Here is a 21,411-nt window from a genome sequence, read left to right on the forward strand (position 1 = left end):
GACGTTTGGGTGACAACTCTTTAAAGATCTAATTTTTGATGGAGGTGCATACATGCTAGGAGACAAACATCATTGAAGAAAAGAACACTACTATCATGATGTTTTGTTCATGTGGCTGAACAGTTTATTGGTAACCGTGCAATACAAAAGCAGATGTAGCCCAGTGTGATGTGGTTTATGGATGTAACAGGCTCAGATCTTGTTGAAGGCAGCGATGTCCACACTCTGGACCTAAAACATGATGAGAAATACATTTAGTTGAAAGTGAAGAGAAAAATATCACGTAAAACACAGCAACGTCTGTCAAGAAACCAAGTAACGATCCATCAAATAAAAAATTATAAATTTAAATTGTATTTATAAATAAATTAGATTTTTTTTTAATTATAACTATTATATATATATATATATATATATATATATATATATATATATATATATATATATATATATATATATATATATATATATATAAAAGGTACATTTATTTCTGCATTAATTTTATATTTATACAAAATCTATAAATATACTATATTATGAAATTTACATAAATGTAAACATTTTTGTACATTTGATTTTGGATTCATTTAATATAAATAAATAAATCAACACAAATAAATATTTTGTGTTACGTTTTATCTTGTATCAAGAAATGTTATTATACTTTTTGCAGAAATTACATATCCTCCAAAAACATTCTCCACTTACAAAATCCTCAAACTTTGTGATCTCCTCTTCCAGAATGTCCGTTCCCACTTTATCATCTTCAACTACACAATTAATCTGGAGCTTTTTGATGCCGTAGCCGACGGGAACCAGCTTAGAAGCTCCCCACAGGAGCCCGTCCATCTGTATGGAGCGTACACACTCCTCCAGCTTGCTCATTTCGGTCTCATCATCCCACTGATTCATAAAAGATGACGTATTAACAGAGCAGAAAAGAATTAAACATTACGCACTCAAGATTCAGTTTGTTCAAGGATTCATACGGGTTTGACATCCAGCAGGATGGAGGATTTGGCGATGAGGGCAGGTTTCTTGGACTTCCTCTCAGAGTACTGCTTCACTCTCTCGGCTTTGATGCGCTCTGCCTCCTCATCTTCCTCGTCGCTGCCGAAAAGATCAATGTCATCATCGTCATCATCAGCACCGTTTTGTTCTGCAACCTTGGGCTTCTGGACGGGAGCAGCCTTTGAATAAAACAGTCAAAAGCTAAATATAATTTGTACAAAAAACCGATGATGACAGCCTCGATATCTTAAAGCAGGTTAAAGAAGAGATGTACTGTACGGGAGCTGTTATTTTAGCAGGCCCTTGACTTTTCTCCAGCACGACCATTCTGGATTCCAGCTTGGACAGCTTGGCTTGGAGATCATCCACCACTAAAAATCACAAACACTGCATTACTTTTCACACTGGTCCACACAACTGGGCATTAAGGCATCCATCTTTACATTAACATTTTATCATTTCATTTAGAAGATGCTTGTCATTTTTCTCATGAACATGAAATATTGTCAAGTAGTTTTTTCTATACAGCACAGATTTATACAGATAGAAATTTAAAACTGAAAATAGTTTATCGTGACCTGTAAATGAATACCTTACACAAACCTTAAATCTCAGTTCATGCCCTCTTTCTCAATTTCATTTAATGAAGTTTAATGGCACGATTGTGCTCTTACAATATTGCCAAAGCATTATACATACAACAAAAGACATACAATAACACAATACCAGCAAACAATAAGCTTGAATTAAAATAAGGTAATAGGTCAGTGATTTCCCCAAAAATTTTTTGAGGACCGCCCTTTGCAAAATACACATCCATCTATTTATTTTTGCGTCAAGAAACATTTTTTTATTTAATGTATTTGTATTTTAGCAACTTTCACAATAAATCTTGTTACATGACCGCTTTAAAAGAATACTGCCTTGAGCCAATAAAAGAGAAATGCAGTGAGAAACCTCGCTAGTAAAATACACAAGTATAAACAATTCTGGAAAGTATGCATGTAGCATGAAAGAACAAAATACAAATTTTTTTCTTTGAAATTTCCTGCGAACCCCCGAGAACTTTCTGGAGGCCCCCGGGATCACAGTTTGAAACCTCTTTACCAGGTCACGAATAAATATAATAAAATATAAAATTACAATTGAATCACAAACAACTGAAATACATAAAAATATACATTTGAAACAGAGGCATACCTTTGTGCAAATTCTTGTTGTCCACTTCCAGGCCCTTCATGCGAGAGATGAGTTCACTCTGATCTTCAGATTTACAGGCATTCTGACTCTGCAATTCAGATGAAGAAACCTGAATTAGTCATGTATGAAAAGCAAAAACATTTCATAAAAGTCGACTATCAACACAGGCAAAAGGTTCAACGACCTTAAATAAACCCACAGGAAAGCCTTTTGAATATTTCAGAATGTTTTCTCAAAGCTGCCTCACATTCAAAAGACGATTTGAGGTTTAACACCACGACACACTGATCCAGCGACAAGAAAAAACAGACAACCGCTGACATTTGCAGCTTGGTTAGTATGTGAACTAATATTCACATATTTATACTTTTTTACTTGTGTACGTGAACACATGCATTACAATATATAAACCTACAAATAAAAATACCAAACACGCATGCATAGAAACCCGACTGAACTCAATGTCAAGCAGTTAAAAGTCTTTGCTCTTCAGTCACATGCTCTTCACACAGGTTTGGAGTTTACCGCCCCACATCACTTACAGTCTTCCTCTCTCTGGATTTCTGAGAGCGAGCGTGTCCTTTACTAGCCTGAAGTGCAGTCTTGACCTGAGAGATTCGCATTTCACCAACACAATCAGAAAACGCAACTGTGATATAAGGTTTCTTAGCATTAGTCAGTGTACAGAAAACAGAAAAAAAGACAGATGAACAAGCACTGAAGAAACACAGAGGTAAACAGACGAACGGAAAAAACTAGCACACTGATAATAAGTGTGAGCTAGAACGCTGCCAAGCAACGAGAGCGTCAACCACATACCGCATCCTATGCAGCTGCTTAACAGACAGACCCAGACACACGCAGATGCTTGCAGACACAGAAGTGAGTTAATTGTTAAAGAGACTATGTTAGACCGGCCAGCATTACAGGACAATCAGCTTAGTGCTTTTAGGATCCTGTATTACACACAACCAGAAATAATTAAAAAAGATTTTAAGATATTAAAAACTTACATTTATGCAAATATTAGATGTAATAGACCCTGCAGTGGTCAGTTTTTTTAATGCTTCCTGTCTATCGTTTATTGCTCACCCACATTCGTCACAGATGAGCATCACCTCGACACGGCTGAATATTGAGCTATTTTAAGTTTTTATCTGGTTTTATGTCCGGTGCATATTAATCTTCATAATAAAAGACACACACATCTTATTTATATGCTTTGGCATAAGGTTTGACACAAAAAGGACAAAACAGGCATTATATGGGACATCCGCCACTAGCAATATGAAGTTCAAGGGGGTTCCTCAACCCTCATTTACAAAACTTATTTTTTGTCAGCGAAATCAAAGCAATATATTTTTGATGAATAATATGTTTTACATTTCCTATTCCAGTTAAATGATTGACCGTTTTGCAGTATGTAAACACAGGTCCTGTAGCATTTCCAGTTACATTTTTGTTTTTCAAATCTTACATTTATAAATAAATCTTGAAGATATCCACCTATTAAACATTTGATTCCGTTATAGTTGTTCTGTTTGTTTTTGTATTCTGTTCGAAGTGCAGAGGAAGTTCTTAAGGACCATCATTACCATCATCCATATTTTGCACTTAGAAGCAAAGACTTGACTATTTAAGGACCATTTAGCCTTTTCAAATCACATATGATATTGATTTTTGATGTTTACATAACAAAGCCATCAGACAAAAAAAATGTATAGGGTTAATAGTAGATTAGAAAAAAACTATGGTAAACTTGTACATAAAACCTAAAAACGAAGAAGACTTGCTGGTGAAACGGCAGTTTCGGACACAGTCCTAAAAGCTTTATATTTACAAAATAACATCGTACGTGGATTAACAATATGTGCGTGCAGTGCACAGTTTACTGAAGCAGATATTTTTTGTCTCCGTCATGACACCAAAGGGGCTTAATAAATAGCACAGGGATTTTTTTTTAGTTTAGTTTGGGGGGCTTGTATTGTAGCTCCAGGCCGTTTAGCAGATAAACCCAAAGCCATCCTGTGCATTTCAAAGACTTTTAAACTGATCTCATGCAGGGGGACAGTTACTGAACATCAATAAATAAGATTAATCTCCATGCATACACATTACAAATGGTTAACTGAAGGTTACAGAACAGATTCGCTACGCCGAGCGTGATCCATATATAATACCGAGAGCTAAGACTGTGTTGGGACTTTTGGTGGTTATGGAGGTTGTACTCACTCCGGATAAGGATTTCTGGATATTCTCTCTGGCTTTAGCAATGTCCTGCAGGATGGCACTAGCTTCCCTCTCCTGAAAGAATACAGCGGGGTAAAGAAGCCCGTGTCAAACAAACCGGCAAGAGGCAGAGAGTGAGAATGCAAGCAAGCACACAAACATACACAGAAACACACAAGCAATGTCAGTGTAGAATATTTAGCATATGAGTGTGTGAGGTAAGGGAAAGCAGGTGTGTGGCAGACACCTGGAAAAACACACCGCAGATAGACGTACAGCAGCTGTGTAAACAGGTATTCACGCTCAACAACTCTATAAACACCATTACATTTACATTTATGCATTTGAGAGACGCTTTTATCCAAAGTACATTCAAGGAATACATTTTTATAAGCATGTGTGACTGTTTTCCCTGGGTACCAAACCCAAGATTTTTGTCCCGCAAACACAATGCTTTACCTATTAAGTTACAGAAACACATTAAGATTTTGTCATCGTCATTCATCTAAAATGTGACATATTTCGATTTGTGAGAGACTACTATGAGAACGTTTTAGACTTAGTGTGGTTTGACACCCAGAACACTAGGGGGCAGTACCTGTGGAGTCTGTTCAATGCCGTTCGCCCCCTCATAGAAACTCCGCTCGGCCTCGTCGTATCTGGACTTGTCAAACCAGATGTTCTCCTGGGCGAGTCCCTGAAGTGCGCTCATTGTAATGCTAAGAAAAAATACACAAAACGGGAAAAAAAAATTAGTTTAAGATTTAGGAAAAAAAAGAGAAATATTTTAAATGTCCAGCGCTGGAAAGATTACAAGATAAAACACACGAAAGGCTGAATTAAATCTTTAATTAATTTTTCTATTTACAAAAGCAGAATCAAGCAGAGCCAAACCATGTCACATTCCAATTACTGCATTTCTACATATCATGGTCATTTTTTGGTTACACCAATATTGATTTACTATTTGTAAATAGTATTTCGGAATTCCCAAGCAGGCATTTTTCCCAAAGCCACTGTTTCCCAAACATCTGAAATGCGAGGTCAAACGTCAGATCAAATGGCCACGACGCAAATACTGCTCTGTATGAATGTGCTATGCTTGATGATTTACATGAACTGTATAATAAAAAGGTTTCCAAAAAATTGGAAAACGTGATGCGATTCAGAGTGTTGATATTTATTTCTAGGTGAAATAAAATGACCTAAGGCCCGCACAAACCAAGGACATTAACTACATCAACTACATCTACATTTAACTAACTATTATATCGAATTCAAATCCATTTGAAATCAAAGGGCTCACGCAATTCAAAATGCAGTGTGCGAACTTAGAATAAACAATGTTATTGTCTGTTGGTGTGGGCACTGCTAAAGGACACGAATATAGTTGGGTACAGTTATTTAGTTGATATAAAGTATATCATTAATAAAATAATGTATTTTTCCTTCTTAAATTTAAAGAATAAATTATGTTCTGCATTCATACAGATCTGGTTGTTCAACCTCATTGCTCGTGGCACATTCAGTGAGAATAAGAGTGCATTAACACACTTTGCCGTCACTCAGCAAATCCTTTTTATTTCTCTTCCTCTGACACAGGCTTTAGACAATAGGTCAGACTTTGATTGTTAAAGCCCTCGCATTAGTTTCACACTGATAAACCAGAGGCAAGTGGTGGATAGCCAGTTTGTGGCTTCAGTATACTGATGATGGGTTCGGGAAAAGATGCCAAATAGTCATTAGATATATTTCACAAACAAAACCATCCATAAGAAACACGCAGTTCAGTAAGCGAGAAGACAACTTTTAGAATATTTGACAAAGTAAAAGTCAATCGTCCCATGCCTCTTAACTAGCCATACTTCTCCCTTCTTTGAGGGGCGCGTTCGGTCGCAGAGTAGACCGTCTTTCTGCCACTGCTGGTGACGTGTCGAGCCCTCTTGGGTTCAGAATACGAGTGCTGATGGGTGGAATCCTGCTGTTCACGTCGTGATGTAAAGGAACGAGAATGCGTGGAGTTCTCTTCTTCTTGGTATGGCTGACCAGCGGTCCGTTTGGACCTGAAGACCAAGGTGCGAGGAATTCTTTCTTTTGAGGGAACCAGAGGGGTCCCAGACCCTGAGCTCAACAAGGTCTGATAGGCAACGTCGGCCTGCTCATCTCCGACACCCTGTGAGATGAGCTTATGATGAAAATGACCTCCTTCTTCAGAACCCTGTTGTTCGGAGCGGGATGAATGAGTGCGTTTTCGCTTTCCATCACTCGACTTTGGCAGGTCAGACCTGCTTCCTGTCTGTACACATGTAGTTTGATCTTTGGCTCGAGACCCCTTTTGGTTCTCCATCCTCAAGCCCAATTATAGCATATGATCAGAAAGAAAAAAACTAAAGTAAATTCTAAGGAATTAGTCTGAGATTATGTTATATACAGACAATGTTGAAACATCAAATCGCATCTAAATGCCGTGCAGAGCAGCAGGAGGCAAAGGTTTACACGTAGATTGACCAAGGAATTCAGATTAAATTCAGATAGTTGTTTCACACATTTTTATATTTAGCCGCATGTGCTCTTCTGCCCCCCGATGTGGCTCCCTGTAGTCTTTATAAGCCCCTGTTAATGCCTGGAGGGTATTAATGCCTATTAAGGAGCGTTTTGGTCGATTTGAACGTGAGATTTGAGTGAAAAAGATGAGTTGAACAGCACGAGGAGGAATTAGTTAAAAAAAGGGGGGCTCGTATGGAACTGGTTTGGGTTCAAAATCTCCTACGTCGACCAACAAACCACACTCAGCAAGTTGTGTCGCCGTGTTGTTGCAGGCAAAGGTGGAAACACCAGTGTGAATATGAGACATGCACCCAAATGCGTACCACAGATCGTCCCAAAGGCGGAGGCGGCGCACGCCCGAAGACGAGGATAGCTCCAGTGCAGCAATCAATAAAGTCTTACTTCACTGCCATTACTCCGTATGACAAGACGAGTAAAAGATGGAAAGACATAACCAGTGCAATAACACGTCACATAGCCAAGGACATGCCGCCCATTCAAATTGTGGAGAAAGAAGGTTTCAGAAAGATACGAGATCCCCAGCCGTAAATATTATAGTCAAACACGCCTGCCACAGCTTTTCACCGAATGTCAGGAAAGAATATACAACGAAATAAATAACATTTCATTTTTCTCCACCACTGCTGATCTATGGTCAAGCCGTACCACAGAGCCACGCACAAGCCTTACAATCCACTACATCGACAGTGAGTGGAAACTACAAAGCAAATGCCTACAAACTTCATATTTTCCCGATCCCAACACCAGGGAAATTATTGCATCGGGTCTGAGGGATGCACTTTTGTGTTGGGGTTTACAATAGACAGTGGATCAAACATGATCAAAGCACTGCAACTGAACAACTGGAAAAACCTTGGGCGTTTCGGACACAGGCTGCACAATGCCGTTGGTAGGTTCGGTTTTATAATTGAATTTCTGAAGGAATCAGCTGTTTGAACAAATCGAACGAACAAATAAACGGTCCTAAACAGACAAACAGCTCTACAGAATGTTTCGTAAATAAGTTCTCTCATTCAGGAAAAAAGCAAAACCATGATGAAATCTTAATCCTCTCTAGGCCCCCGTAGAAATTCGAAAGGGAGGGGTGGAGTGACTACACACCACACCTTTAAATTAACAAAGAATATTCCTTTACGGTGTTGTAAAAATGAAAACAATTTCATGTCATTCGATGCATTCAAAACTAAGCCAAATCCAGCCCTTGGAGAAAAAAAAATGTAATAAAAGTCATGCCACAACTAAAAAAACTCAACAAACCAAATATCCATGGTCACACAGACCATACAAAATCGATTGCATGGGTTAACGTTTGGTAAGGCGTCATACAAAAACATACCATGCGGTGCATTTTGACACTCACCGGTATTTTGAGGATAAAAAGATGACAGCGTCTTTTCACTTTTCCTTGAACAATGAGTATTTAACAATTAGGATGTGTTAGTCCAGGGGTCTCCAACCGTTTCGTAAGCAAGGGCTACCAAAATATCTACAATTCTCTAGAGGGCTACTTGTTGAGAACATGCTTTCAAACTTTAAACATGTGATGCCTTATTTTTACACTCACAGAACCAAATTCAGTTCTTCCAGATATGTTTCATGACGGTGTAGCGCTTGGCTGATCGGTATACAGAGTTCACGCGGGCTACCAGGTGCCCACGGGCACCACGTTGGAGACCCCTGTGTCAGACCTACCCACACCCACAAAAAGTGCTGTGGCGATACCACGGTATGAGACGGTATTCCCAAGATACGGTTTAATTTCCACATTTCCAGCTTTTCATGATAACAGGTTCCTATAGTCAAAATACACATCAACTGTTATCACCAAATGACCCAAAGCAAATCTGTGTATGTATATGTAGCTACCCAAAACAATACGAAGCAAATTTGTGTATGCATGCATAGCTACCAAAACCAATACAATTCCAATTATAGGCATTAAATCCATTTTCAATGTTGCGGTCGATATTTAACAGAGCATCCAGAGACAAGCAGGATGACGTGACACTCTCAGATCTGTCTACGACCCCCAAACCTCATACCGCACGTGCTGTCAGTCTCTATACGTTTTATAAAGTTCAACCTTTATGTGTTATCTCAGACCATCCCAAGTGAGCACGTCTGCACTTACACTAAGGAGACTAAAAATAAACATCGTGATGCGGCCATGCGGGTGCATTGAGAAAGCGTGATCAAGTTCACATTTAAACTTCTTGAACCGCAGCACTCCGATGAGTTTTACACCCCGCCACGTGGCGCAACAGGTACGCCGGAGACATCGCCATATCACTGGAGTGTATTTAACTCTGTTGTTGCGATGACTGTTAAGTTTTACTTACTTTCGAAGAGTTTGACAAGTAAGCGGATTCGAGTTGAACTTCTCCGCTGGTTTCCTCGTTACGGAAAAGAGAACGCGAGAGCCGGGTAACATGAACTTATATCGGACAGAGGGGTGTGTTTTACGCAAACCATACCCACACGATGCTTCATGATACGGATTTATTGGCCCCTCAACTAAATTGTGTTTCCGTGTTGTTTAATAAAAGCTTCGATCGTATATGACACGTAAAGGTACGACACATTTCGTCAAGGACTTGGGATTGTTTATAACGCGGTCCCCGGGTACACATATGGTACATTCCGGTTGAGTTGCATTGAAACATTCCGTCCTGCTGGTGCACGGCGGATGAATTTACAGCTGTTGACTTAATGACAAATGTATGTATAGTCATATTTAAATGTGTATTAAAATGTATATATAGTCATATTTAAATGTGTATTAAAATGTATATATAGTCATATTTAAATGTGTATTAAAGTGTATATATAGTCATATTTAAATGTGTATTAAAATGTATATATAGTCATATTTAAATGTGTATTAAAATGTATATATAGTCATATTTAAATGTGTATTAAAATGTATATATAGTCATATTTAAATGTGTATTAAAATGTATATATAGTCATATTTAAATGTGTATTAAAGTGTATATATAGTCATATTTAAATGTGTATTAAAATGTATATATAGTCATATTTAAATGTGTATTAAAGTGTATATATAGTCATATTTAAATGTGTATTAAAATGTATATATAGTCATATTTAAATGTGTATTGAAGTGTATATATAGTCATATTTAAATGTGTATTACAGTGTATATATAGTCATATTTAAATGTGTATTAAAGTGTATATATAGTCATATTTAAATGTGTATTAAAATGTATATATAGTCATATTTAAATGTGTATTAAAATGTATATATAGTCATATTTAAATGTATATTAAAGTGTATATATAGTCATATTTAAATGTGTATTAAAATGTATATATAGTCTTATTTAAATGTATTAAAGTGTATATATAGTCATATTTAAATGTGTATTAAAATGTATATATAGTCATATTTAAATGTATTAAAGTGTATATATAGTCATATTTAAATGTGTATTTAAGTGTATATATAGTCATATTTAAATGTGTATTAAAATGTATATATAGTCATATTTAAATGTGTATTAAAATGTATATATAGTCATATTTAAATGTGTATTAAAGTGTATATATAGTCATATTTAAATGTCTATTAAAATGTATATATAGTCATATTTAAATGTGTATTAAAATGTATATATAGTCATATTTAAATGTGTATAAAAATGTATATATAGTCATATTTAAATGTGTATTAAAATGTATATATAGTCATATTTAAATGTGTATTAAAATGTATATATAGTCATATTTAAATGTGTATTAAAATGTATATATAGTCATATTTAAATGTGTATTAAAGTGTATATATAGTCATATTTAAATGTGTATTAAAATGTATATATAGTCATATTTAAATGTGTATTAAAGTGTAAATATAGTCATATTTAAATGTGTATTAAAGTGTATATATAATCATATTTAAATGTGTATTAAAGTGTATATATAGTCATATTTAAATGTGTATTAAAGTGTGTATATAGTCATATTTAAATGTGTATTAAAATGTATATATAGTCATATTTAAATGTGTATTAAAGTGTATATAAAGTCATATTTAAATGTGTATTAAAGTATATATATAGTCATATATAAATGTGTATTAAAGTGTACATATAGTCATATTTAAATGTGTATTAAAGTGAATATATAGTCATATTTAAATGTGTATTAAAATGTAATGTGTTTAGATGTAACTCGTTTGAATTTGTATATGTATGTCATGGTTAGAGAACAATGTTTTGTTACTATTAAAAAACATCTTACCTTCATAGTGAACAGTGACCAGAATTTCCTGCACTTTTTATATGTTATGCAAGTTTAAGTTGTTGATGACTTAATGTAATGAAAACCTCATTATAGACTTTAACTAATGCCATTAGCTTATGAAGTGACGTTGTTTACGCCCTTAAAATGCAGTTATTCACTGAAAAGAAATCTGTTGGAATAACATGAAACATGGACATCGGTTGCAAAAAAAAATTTGTTTCCTCAGCATCATTTTATTATGTTACCAAATGTATGTTTGTTAAACAAACATGAATTTGATATGTTAAGGTTTCATGTTTTCATTTGACGGTCACGATGAGTTTTTAGTTATTATGACGTAACAGTTTCTTTTATCTCTAAAAAGATATGACGTCAGGCGTGTTTAAGAGAATCTCAAATGAGTAACCGCCCGATACTAAGCAAATCTCAAAGATAAATGAACATGAAGCGTTTCTCTTTACTGAAAAACTCATAAAACAAAATAACTCTCAAAATGCAGTCTTACGCAAAGCATGCTGGGGAATATAATTGTTACAACTAGGCAGAGGATTTATGTCAACACAACACAAATCATTTAGGTAGCCAACATGAATGGATTAAGTTACATAACTGAACATGAAAAAATCATGTTTTGACAACAATTTACAAAATGTATGTTGATTTAACTTGTGCATGTGCGCAAGATCCATTCCCAAACAGTTCGGACAAAATCCGAACAAAAAATATCAGATAGATTCAGATATACTTCAGATATAGGAGTTGCTTATGTTCAGATCTGACAGAATTGCATATTTTATAGAGCGTCTACAAGATCAGTCCGACCGCACTGCGCGCGCTCCGCGTCCCGTGCGTGCCCTGAAGACGCGCAAATGCGCATCAACCCAAGACAGAGTGAGTCTGATGCTGACTTCAGTCTGTCGAGTCTCAATAAGGAGATCGCATCACTATGATGTTACTGGGGAATTGCGTGCTTCCTGTTGGACTAATAGTTGCACCATCTAGGTTTAATATAATTGTTTGTTTATTTGCGACTTTTTGGAGTGCGGTAAGTCTTACATTCTCTCCGTGATCAGTTTTATTATAAGGTTTATTCGAATTCCGTTGAAGTGGAAAATGAATGCGCATTTGTCCCAAACAGTAGGCTAATGTAAGAAACAGCATCTCTAAATTCTCTCAATTAAACCTAAATCACCCAAATGGTAATTTTCTTTGGATATGAAATAAATAGCACGAAAGTAAGTTAAGTAATATCTGATGACATTAGATTATTGATACTTTAGTTAATGTGCACTTTAATGTATTGATGTTTTAGGTGTGGGCTATCCATCCAGACTGTGCCATTATCACTCAGCTGATACAGGAGGAAGAAATCTGCACCCAGACAAAGAACAGAGAGACCAAGGACCAGACCCAACAAAAAGGTTATGACATGCTTACAGTTATTAAATAACTAGAATTCAGCCATTCTTTTTATGCCGGACGGTCAGAACTGGGATTTTTTGCTTGTGTGCGGAACTGACAAACCACAAATGATGAGATTAATGGTTAAATATCAAGATGGGTTATGAAAAGATACGGGTTCAAATCTCCATATCTTGCATGGCACTAGCCTATGTGTTATTTAAAATCAAACACTTGTAAGTTACCTTGTGAAACAATATCTAACGCAGTGACATTTATAAAAGGCTCAGTGTCTGAATACTGCTAGTGTAAATTTTAGAAATCTGGCTCTGGCTCTTACGGCGGTGGCTGATCTGAATCTGACACCAGCAGCTGATGCTCGGCATGACCTGATTCACTTCACCTGATTAGGCTGTGAATGAGTATAAGTGATGAGCGAATCGTGTAAGAAAATCTTAACCATGTTACTTAAATTGAATAAAACAGGAGAAAGGAAGGAAGCTAAAACTGGGTTGGACACTGCACCTGCAGCATGAAATTGGCTGTTTTCTGTTTTCAGCTGGTGACCCAACACATCATAGTTGTTTATAATGCAAACATGAGCTCTGAACTCTGTTTGTTAGAAAAAACATGAACTTCTCAGGTTCAATGAAGAAATATTGACAAAACGTAAAAGAAAAATTGACAATTTTTACTAGTACCAGCCTAACACATGACAAACACAGAGCCAAACAATACAACATTAGCAATATACATTTTTAGTATTATTTTATTCAAAAAGTATTAAAAGTATACATTATATTATTTGAATTTAGAATTTGAGTTACAAAAAACTTTGCATTGTGGGAAATTTACCCGCAAAAGATTTTCAGTACAGTGAAGCGCAATCTTGTCTCAGCGAGTTAATCTGAAATGAGTTTTTTTACTGGGCATCTGATTATATTCCTCCCTGAAGATTTAAAAGCTCCCGGAATAGAAGTCAGTTCGCGTCTAAAGCGAGACACTTGCAGACAGACACATTGACCCACAGGCCAGATGTTAATTGTGTTACGGGCAGCAGATAAAACCACAAGAGGTTTGTGCTCCTACAGTGGAGAGTTGTGAGAGCACAGCGTGTAAAATCACATGTTTCATGTTTCATGCAGCACGTGAGGAAATATTTTTATACTTCTTACAATGTGTCTGAAAAAGCTAAACCGCAACGATATTGTTTGAATCATGCAAGCCCGATAAACAAGAATTATCAGATGCATTTGAGGTCCAGAGTATGAAATTCAGCGGCATCTAGTGGTGAGGTTGCGAATTGCAACCAATGGCTCACTTCACCCCTCCCTTTTGAGGCACTACGGTGGCAACTAAGATGTTGCATTTTTTCGCTTCCTTGCCGAAGGAGATCACGTATTTACACGCTCTGTAGAGCAATTTGTTCATTTAGGGCTACCGTAGAAACAACATGGTGAATTCCATATAAGGGGAACTGCGGTGTATGTAGATAGAAACAGCTCAATCTCAGGCAAGAAAACATAACGTAAAGGTCTTTATACAACTCTGAACACAGTTATGTGCAGTATATTATGAGGCAGTTCTGTCAATAGATCATTCAAAAAGGATCAGAGTGGATGTATTTGAGAGAGTTGGTATGTTTGTATTTAGGCTATTCTTCATGCTTTACAAACTATGTTGGTTCTTTAAAAGTTGAAGCTTCAAATAATCCCCAGAGTGTCATGCAGCATCCTACACCACAGACGTGTCTAAAAATACAGGCCTCATTAAACTGAGAAAGTTTCTGCAAAATATCCTCTAACAAATGTTTGAAAGACGTGCGTTTGCCTGCAATGCCACACTAGATTTTGTACTTTCTCAAAGTATGATGATGCTATCAATCTAAACAGGCCTATATAAAAGTGAACGTTGCTATAAATAGCTGTTGGCATCTATCATACTGTAGTAGGCCATAGGGAAATTAATGTTTTAGTAACATTTTTCCCACGGTTTTTTATTTCTAACAGACTGAAATGACATTACACGGTTACATGCAAATATTATATTGGACAGAAGTTTTTGAAGATTTGATCAGCATCAGTTCAGTTTCAGTTGTTTCTCTAAAAACAAAATATTAGGAGAAATGGAAAATCAAACAAAGGAGACATGAAGAGTATGAAGTAAAACTGATTGTATATTGCTAAATCAAAATAATCTGGATTTGGGTAAATATTATGAGAAATATTCGAGCTCATATTGAGATCTTCAATAATATTAACTTGAGAAGTTATCTCTTCTGAAAGATCTCTTTCCTAAAGATACGCAGGAGACTTAAAAGTTTCCATTTCCTCTGGAAATAAAAATTACAAGTAAATCACAACAGTTTCTTTTCTCTAAACATTTTTGGTAATATAATATAATGGGTGTGCATAACTTTTATCTTGAAATGTGAAGATACGGATTGTGATCTGGCCGTTCGGACAGGATCTGTCTGCCAGATCACAAAAACATCATTAAAGTTCGTGATTAAGGTGTCTTTGGCAGATAGTTTTGAAATGAGATTTAGGTGTTTTACTGATTCACCTGAATCGGTTTGTGTCAGTCTCACACTGAAAATATACTTTCAAAGATCGATCTAGAAAAGAAAGATTAATGGAACGGAGAAAAATATGCACATAAATTGTTCAGGTCTTTCAGGTTAATTTAGACCCTGTTATGACGGTTTGCAGGATGTGGAACGGATTGGGATGGGATACGGTGCTGGAATACGGCCAACACTGGACAATTCATCAATGTTTCCTGCTCAGAAGTCTTCCAACATTTATCCAACAATCAAGGTCGGATTTTTCTTCCTTTCCTTTCTGTCTCTCTGTGTAAACAAGGTTTATATTTTCTCCATCACTTGCGTTTGCAGCAGACACGAAAACCTACTTCCCCCCGGCGTAGCTTTAGGAGAAGCGCTTGTTAAAAATGTAACAGTGGGACACAGACTGTAAAATATTTTGGAGAACTGGAATATGGTTTCAAGTCAAATAGACTTATTATGGCTGATGTAAATCTTTTGTCATTTGAATTGGTGTAACGCAGCTTGGGTTTTTTTTTCAAGCAGAGGAGCAGTTGAGATTGTCTATAAGGCTTGGTGTGCAAATCAGAGATTGTAAATCAGATTGCAAATCACATATTGTAATATTTTAGTAGTTTTACAAAGCAGCAACTTTGATTGAGTTACACAAATAGAACCGTTTGAGCGCCGGAGAAATTGCACTCCAACATACACGATACTAACATAATGTTCTGTTTATATTGCACATTTATAATGTTTATTGTGATTTTAAAGGAAGTGAATAAAATCAAATATAAAAGTTAAATCAACAAATAAAAATCAAGACTTTCACACTAATAAATACTGGAGAAAAGTCTTATTAGGAAAAAATTGCCATTTTTTTTATAAATCCAATACGATTCGTCCAGATTGTTTTATTTAGTACTCTTATTAATAAAGTGATGTGCATTTCACAATTTCTTGAGAAAGTGCATGTTGCTGTTTATTTGGATTATACAGATTAAACGGTAATGTGGTTCACACGAGAATCATTAACGGAGATGCTGCCGAAGTGAATGTGTTCATAATCATATCATAATAATTCACAGATGTAATTTGGGTTTAAATGCTCCCTCAGAAAAGAGATGCCTAGGGACCACAACAGTGTTTTCCTTTTTAATAAACAAATGTAATTTCTTCAAGATGTTTACACAAATACTGCATGTTTTTAGATGAACACATCTGTCGCTGACACCAAAAGACATTCTGAAAAGTCAACCGCATAACAGCAATATGGATCTCTGTCTATTTGGAAGAATGCCCGTACCCAAAAAGTTCTTGGACCCCACTGGCATCTTCTGATGTTAAAGGTTCTTCGTGGAACCGTTTAGACAAAAAAGGTTCTTACATGGCATGGTGAAGCACCTTTACTTTTAAAGGTCCAGTGTGTAATCTTTGGGATGATCCATTTATAGAAATGCAATATAATATACATAGCTATTCCTTTAGAGGTATTTACCACAATAGCAACAATACATGACAATCTTCACTAAAGCTAAAGAAACCGAGATTCACTCTAGTGCTGCTGAAGTGAAACACCTGCCACAGAAAACACTACAGCAGCTTTTTGTCCCAGTTCTGGTAATCATGTTTCCTCCAAGCATCCTTCATGAGGTATTTTAGGAAATGTTCTGATGCTGATATATCGCTTACCGCTCTCCAAATCTAGCGCTGATCGGCAACCAACTGACGACTGGCTGTTTTTTTGGTACATAACGTACATAAATGTGGATGAATGATGTTAAACAAAAAGCTCTTCTGCTTAAGTGCCGCTGGATTTATTGAAATTGAAGTCTGCTGTTTACTGTACAGGTTTTATATACAGGAACTGCACGTCTGATGGCTGGAGTGGCCCGTATCCTTCGTACGAAGAGGCTTGTGCGTTTGAAGATGATTCAGAGTCTGGAAATGTGGTAGATATAATTCATCCCATAAAACCTGCGTAAATCACAGCCGTGCACATTGAAATATGTGCTTGATTAATGACCTCCTGTTTATGTAATGTGTGCATGGAATTCCCATGATGACCACATGGGGGTCGCTGTGTTTTTCTTGTCTTCAGCATTTGGCTTTTGTATAGAATTTTCTGAAAATGAGTACATGTAAATAAACTGTGTAAATAAATATACTATATTATAATTGGGGAACAAAGTCTTGGAGACCATGCAAAAGACTGTATTAAAGTTTATAAACTGAAATTAGTTGGTTAACCATGGCTTTAAAGCGTATACGTTTAAACCCTGTTCAGCAATATTAAAACATTAGCAGGTATTTGACCTCTATGTTCATGGTGGATATAAAATATGAATTGAAAAACAAGATACGGAAAATAAAAAATAGAATTGAATTGTGAAATAACCCAATCCAGCGTTTTTTTTTGTTTCAGACAGCCTACTTATCAACTTTGAAGCGGCTGTACACAGCAGGATATGCAACATCGCTTATATCACTCATAACAGCTGTTATCATCTTTACCTACTTCAGGTAAAGCTCAAATAAAGTTGTGTGTTAAAGAAACACAAAAAGAACGTAACAAAATATTCAGCAAGTTTGTGTACATGCATCAGGTGTATTTATATGATCTTTGGTATAATCACATCTGTCCTTTACAGGAAGTTTCACTGTACCAGAAACTACATACACATCAACCTGTTTGTTTCCTTCATATTACGAGCCAGTGCAGTATTTATCAAAGACGCTGTGCTGTTCTCAGACGAAAATCAGGATCACTGCCTGATGTCCACGGTGAGAATGAGAGAGAGAGAGAGAGAGAGAGAGAGAGAGAGAGAGAGAGAGAGAGAGAGAGAGAGAGAGAGAGAGAGAGAGGATTCGAATAAGAGAGTTTGTTTATTAGCTCACAGCTTTTACAAGACTTGATGTTTGGCTTTGGACTCTATTTGAAACAGATTCCAGATTTCTCAGATCTCATCTAATAACAGTAGTACAGAATAAAATTTGAGGTTTATCTATATTTTTCATATCACATATTTACCCTGAATGGCTTCATAGATCCTGATTCCAAGATTTAGCAAAGTAGGTTTGTTTGATTATAACATTCTTCTGATCCTTGATATCGGTCACAAAATGAGACCCAACTGTTTCAACAAATGAAATTTCCTAAATCACAATAAATAAGCTCTCCTTGTTTTACGTAAACATAACTTGATCTTACTTGTTTTACAAACACTATACCTACTTTACCTATAACTACCTTTTCTGTTTTTACATTTTCGCCCATAAGCTGCTTTGGAACAATGAAGAGTGCTACATAAATAAAATTGAATGGATTAGCAGTAGATGATGTGGGAAATGTTGTTTAATTTATGTACTTTAAAGGGATACAGTTCACCCATAAATGAAAATTCTGTCATCTTTTATTCACCCTCACGTCACTCCAAACCTGTATGACTTTCTATCTTCTGCAGAACACAAATAAAGATATTTTGAAGAATGTTGGTAACCAAACAGCATTGGACCCAATTGACTTCCCTTGTATGATCCCAAAACCATTGAGACATTTCTCAATATAGCTTCTTCCGTGTTCCACACATGAGTTTTGAATAACCTGATGACAAAATTTTTATTTTAGGTTGAACTATCCTTTAAAAGGAATATTCCAGATTAAAACGTGTTGTGCTTGACAGGTGGCATGTAAAAGCGCTGTAGCGTTCTTTCAGTTCTGCATTCTCACCAACTACTTCTGGTTGCTGGTGGAGGGCATGTACCTGCAGACGCTCCTCGCCTTCACGTTTGTATCACAGAGGAAGTATTTCCGGTGGTTTATCCTCATAGGATGGGGTGGGTACAAAACATCCTTCCTCTGACTATCCGCCTAGCAGGTTGCTCAATTACAGCTCAGGAGGCTTTTGAGATGTTTGGGCTGGCTTTCACTTTATTTAGCAAATGAGTAGGTTTTTTGTCTCTTATATGTAGGTGTGCCATCAGTTGTATTGATCGTGTGGGTATTGACCAGACAGTTTTATGATAACAGAGGGTATGTCTGATTCCCTCTCTACTGTATTAATAGGGCTATATACACATAGTCTTATTTTGAATGAATTCTTCATTGGTTAGTGCATCACATTAAATAGGGAAAATAGGTTGCAATGTTTCGAGTAGATCAGTAATGTTCAGATGTCATTTATCGTATTTGCAGGTGCTGGGATGACACTGATATCATATACATCTGGTGGATCATTAAAGGACCGATCACAGTATCACTGTTTGTAGGTCATGATCGTATCGCATGACTGATGTTGACAGATGAAAGATATTACCTGAAATATCACCTGCTCCGCTGTGATTCATGTCTGTTTTCTGACAGGCCAATATCATCATCTTCCTAAACGTGATTCGGATATTAGTTCAGAAATTGAAGAGTCCTGGAGTTGGAGGCAGTGACACGAGCCACTTCATGTAAGTTATCATTAGTTAAACATGATCATGTTTACACAATTTCTTCCAGACATTCTGGAAAACTACCTTCATACTATTTTCCGGCCAATGCATTTTAAACCTAAATAATACTTTCTCTGAGTTAGGATGTAAATGTGAATGTTCCAGCTGCAAGGTTCATCTTTAATGCATGAATAATATTATAATAAGCCCACCATCGACCAGCCTGACAGTTCCCGCAAGGGCGGGTATCTATTTCCAGCGTCCATTATCTTATGGCTTAATATCTCTTGGTAATGTTCTGTATATCTATAGACGTAGAGAAATTGCATTTAGTCAATTATATCCAGAGGCTTGTTACTGTAGTTTCTGAAAGCACAGACTGTGGACAGAAGAGCTAAAGATCTGTTTCTTAATTTCATTTGGTGCTGTTTAACCTTCCATTGACACAGGGCTGGACATTCACAAACTCACACAAACGCTCTGTCATGTCTGACGAAACATTCTGAACATTAACTGCCCAGAGGAAATATGCTCGGATGTTGCTCGTTCTTAGGAGATTTGATGGAGTTCTCAATTGCGTTATATTTCAGTATCCATATAGTTTCTCCTAAAGTTGCTTATTAAAAAAATATAATTGTTGAATCACATGAAGAGTATGGAGAGGTAAAAGGATTGTAGATTGTTATTATCTTCAATGATATTGACTTTTGATTGCGGACTTCACAAATCTGAGCTCAGTTTGAGACATTGTTGACATCTTTCTTGGAACTCTAATGACAGAGACATTTGTGAAACTATGTTTCTTAGGATGAGACGCAGATGAGATTTAAGCAAAGGTCTCCATTTGCTCCCCAGATAATCTCATTGATGATGTCTAGGAGAAATAATTGTTAATAATAAATGAGAAGAGGATGTGCTGTGGATTATTTATGTGGAGAGCATCGTTGACATGGCTTGTTAGTTTTAATGAGAGACGTGTCTTCTTTGATGATGGCAGGCGTCTGGCCAAGTCCACCCTCTTTCTCATTCCTCTGTTCGGGATGCACTACACCGTGTTTGCCTTTCTGCCAGAAAACACTTGGGATATAGTGCGCTTCTACATCGAGCTCGGTTTCGGCTCATTTCAGGTACAGATCGACACAGCAAATAAGATCTGTTGATGTCTGATGTTGTTCTTTGAAGTTGTTGTTGTTCTTTCCAGGGTTTTGTGGTGGCATTGCTTTACTGTTTTCTAAACGGAGAGGTGAGTTTCTTTGTTAAATATTGTTACATTTTTGTATTTCCTAAAGTTGCTGAAATGTATTACTGTCCTTCAAGAAGTTTAATACTTTAAGAAAAAATTAGCCCAAACTAAATTATGACAATGTCATTCAAAGCCTGCAATTGATTCTTCTGTGGAACACAAAAGAAGATATTTTGTGTCTCGGAGGTTTTGTGTCCATACAATAGAAGTTCTTAAAACATCTTCTTTTGTGTTCTGCAGAAGAAATAAAGTCATACAGGTTCGGTGAATAATGAAATAATTTTTATTTAATTTATTCATTTTAATTATGTAAAAAGTCAATGAGCTCACTCTCTCTCCCTCAAGGTACAGGCAGAGCTAAAGCGGACACTGTTGAAATGGCAGACGCAGTCTCATCTGAGTCCAAGTAAAAAGCGCTGCATCACTGTTACTCAGATCTCGATGCATGAGGTTGGAGGCACACAGGCTCACATCTGCAATGGCAACATCACATCTGTATGAACTCACCT

At 36.4% G+C, this 21,411-nt stretch overlaps 2 protein-coding genes across 4 annotated transcripts; one reads left to right on the forward strand and one right to left on the reverse strand.

The window, feature by feature from the left end:
* Window positions 1-96: 96 nt before the first annotated feature.
* eef1da (eukaryotic translation elongation factor 1 delta a (guanine nucleotide exchange protein)) lies at window positions 97-9,610 on the reverse strand. 3 transcript variants are annotated; one of them, XM_079451804.1, is made up of 8 exons: window positions 9,348-9,610; window positions 5,039-5,159; window positions 4,444-4,515; window positions 2,212-2,299; window positions 1,291-1,382; window positions 990-1,190; window positions 709-903; window positions 97-231 (listed from the first exon to the last, which is right to left on the reverse strand). In XM_079451804.1, exons 1-8 carry the CDS (start codon window positions 9,437-9,439, stop codon window positions 193-195), a joined length of 900 nt encoding a protein of 299 aa, XP_079307930.1. In that variant the 5' UTR covers window positions 9,440-9,610; the 3' UTR covers window positions 97-192. The 3 variants fall into 3 exon arrangements, with proteins under 3 accessions (XP_079307930.1, XP_079307931.1, XP_079307932.1); XM_079451805.1 differs by lacking the exon at window positions 4,444-4,515 and having other exon boundaries at window positions 9,348-9,421; XM_079451806.1 differs by lacking the exons at window positions 4,444-4,515; window positions 5,039-5,159; window positions 9,348-9,610 and adding an exon at window positions 2,754-3,017.
* Window positions 9,611-12,472: 2,862 nt separating this feature from the next.
* Window positions 12,473-21,403, forward strand: ghrhra (growth hormone releasing hormone receptor a; the record flags this gene model as incomplete). The annotated part of the gene is made up of 13 exons (XM_079453639.1): window positions 12,473-12,511; window positions 12,589-12,697; window positions 15,389-15,496; window positions 17,074-17,174; window positions 17,648-17,745; window positions 17,874-18,006; window positions 18,906-19,059; window positions 19,195-19,255; window positions 19,418-19,487; window positions 19,586-19,677; window positions 20,657-20,786; window positions 20,861-20,902; window positions 21,248-21,403. 13 exons carry the CDS (start codon window positions 12,473-12,475, stop codon window positions 21,401-21,403), a joined length of 1,293 nt encoding a protein of 430 aa, XP_079309765.1.
* Window positions 21,404-21,411: the final 8 nt, after the last annotated feature.

This window comes from Barbatula barbatula (genome assembly GCF_947034865.1).
Source record: "Barbatula barbatula genome assembly, chromosome: 3".
NCBI lineage: Eukaryota > Metazoa > Chordata > Actinopteri > Cypriniformes > Nemacheilidae > Barbatula > Barbatula barbatula.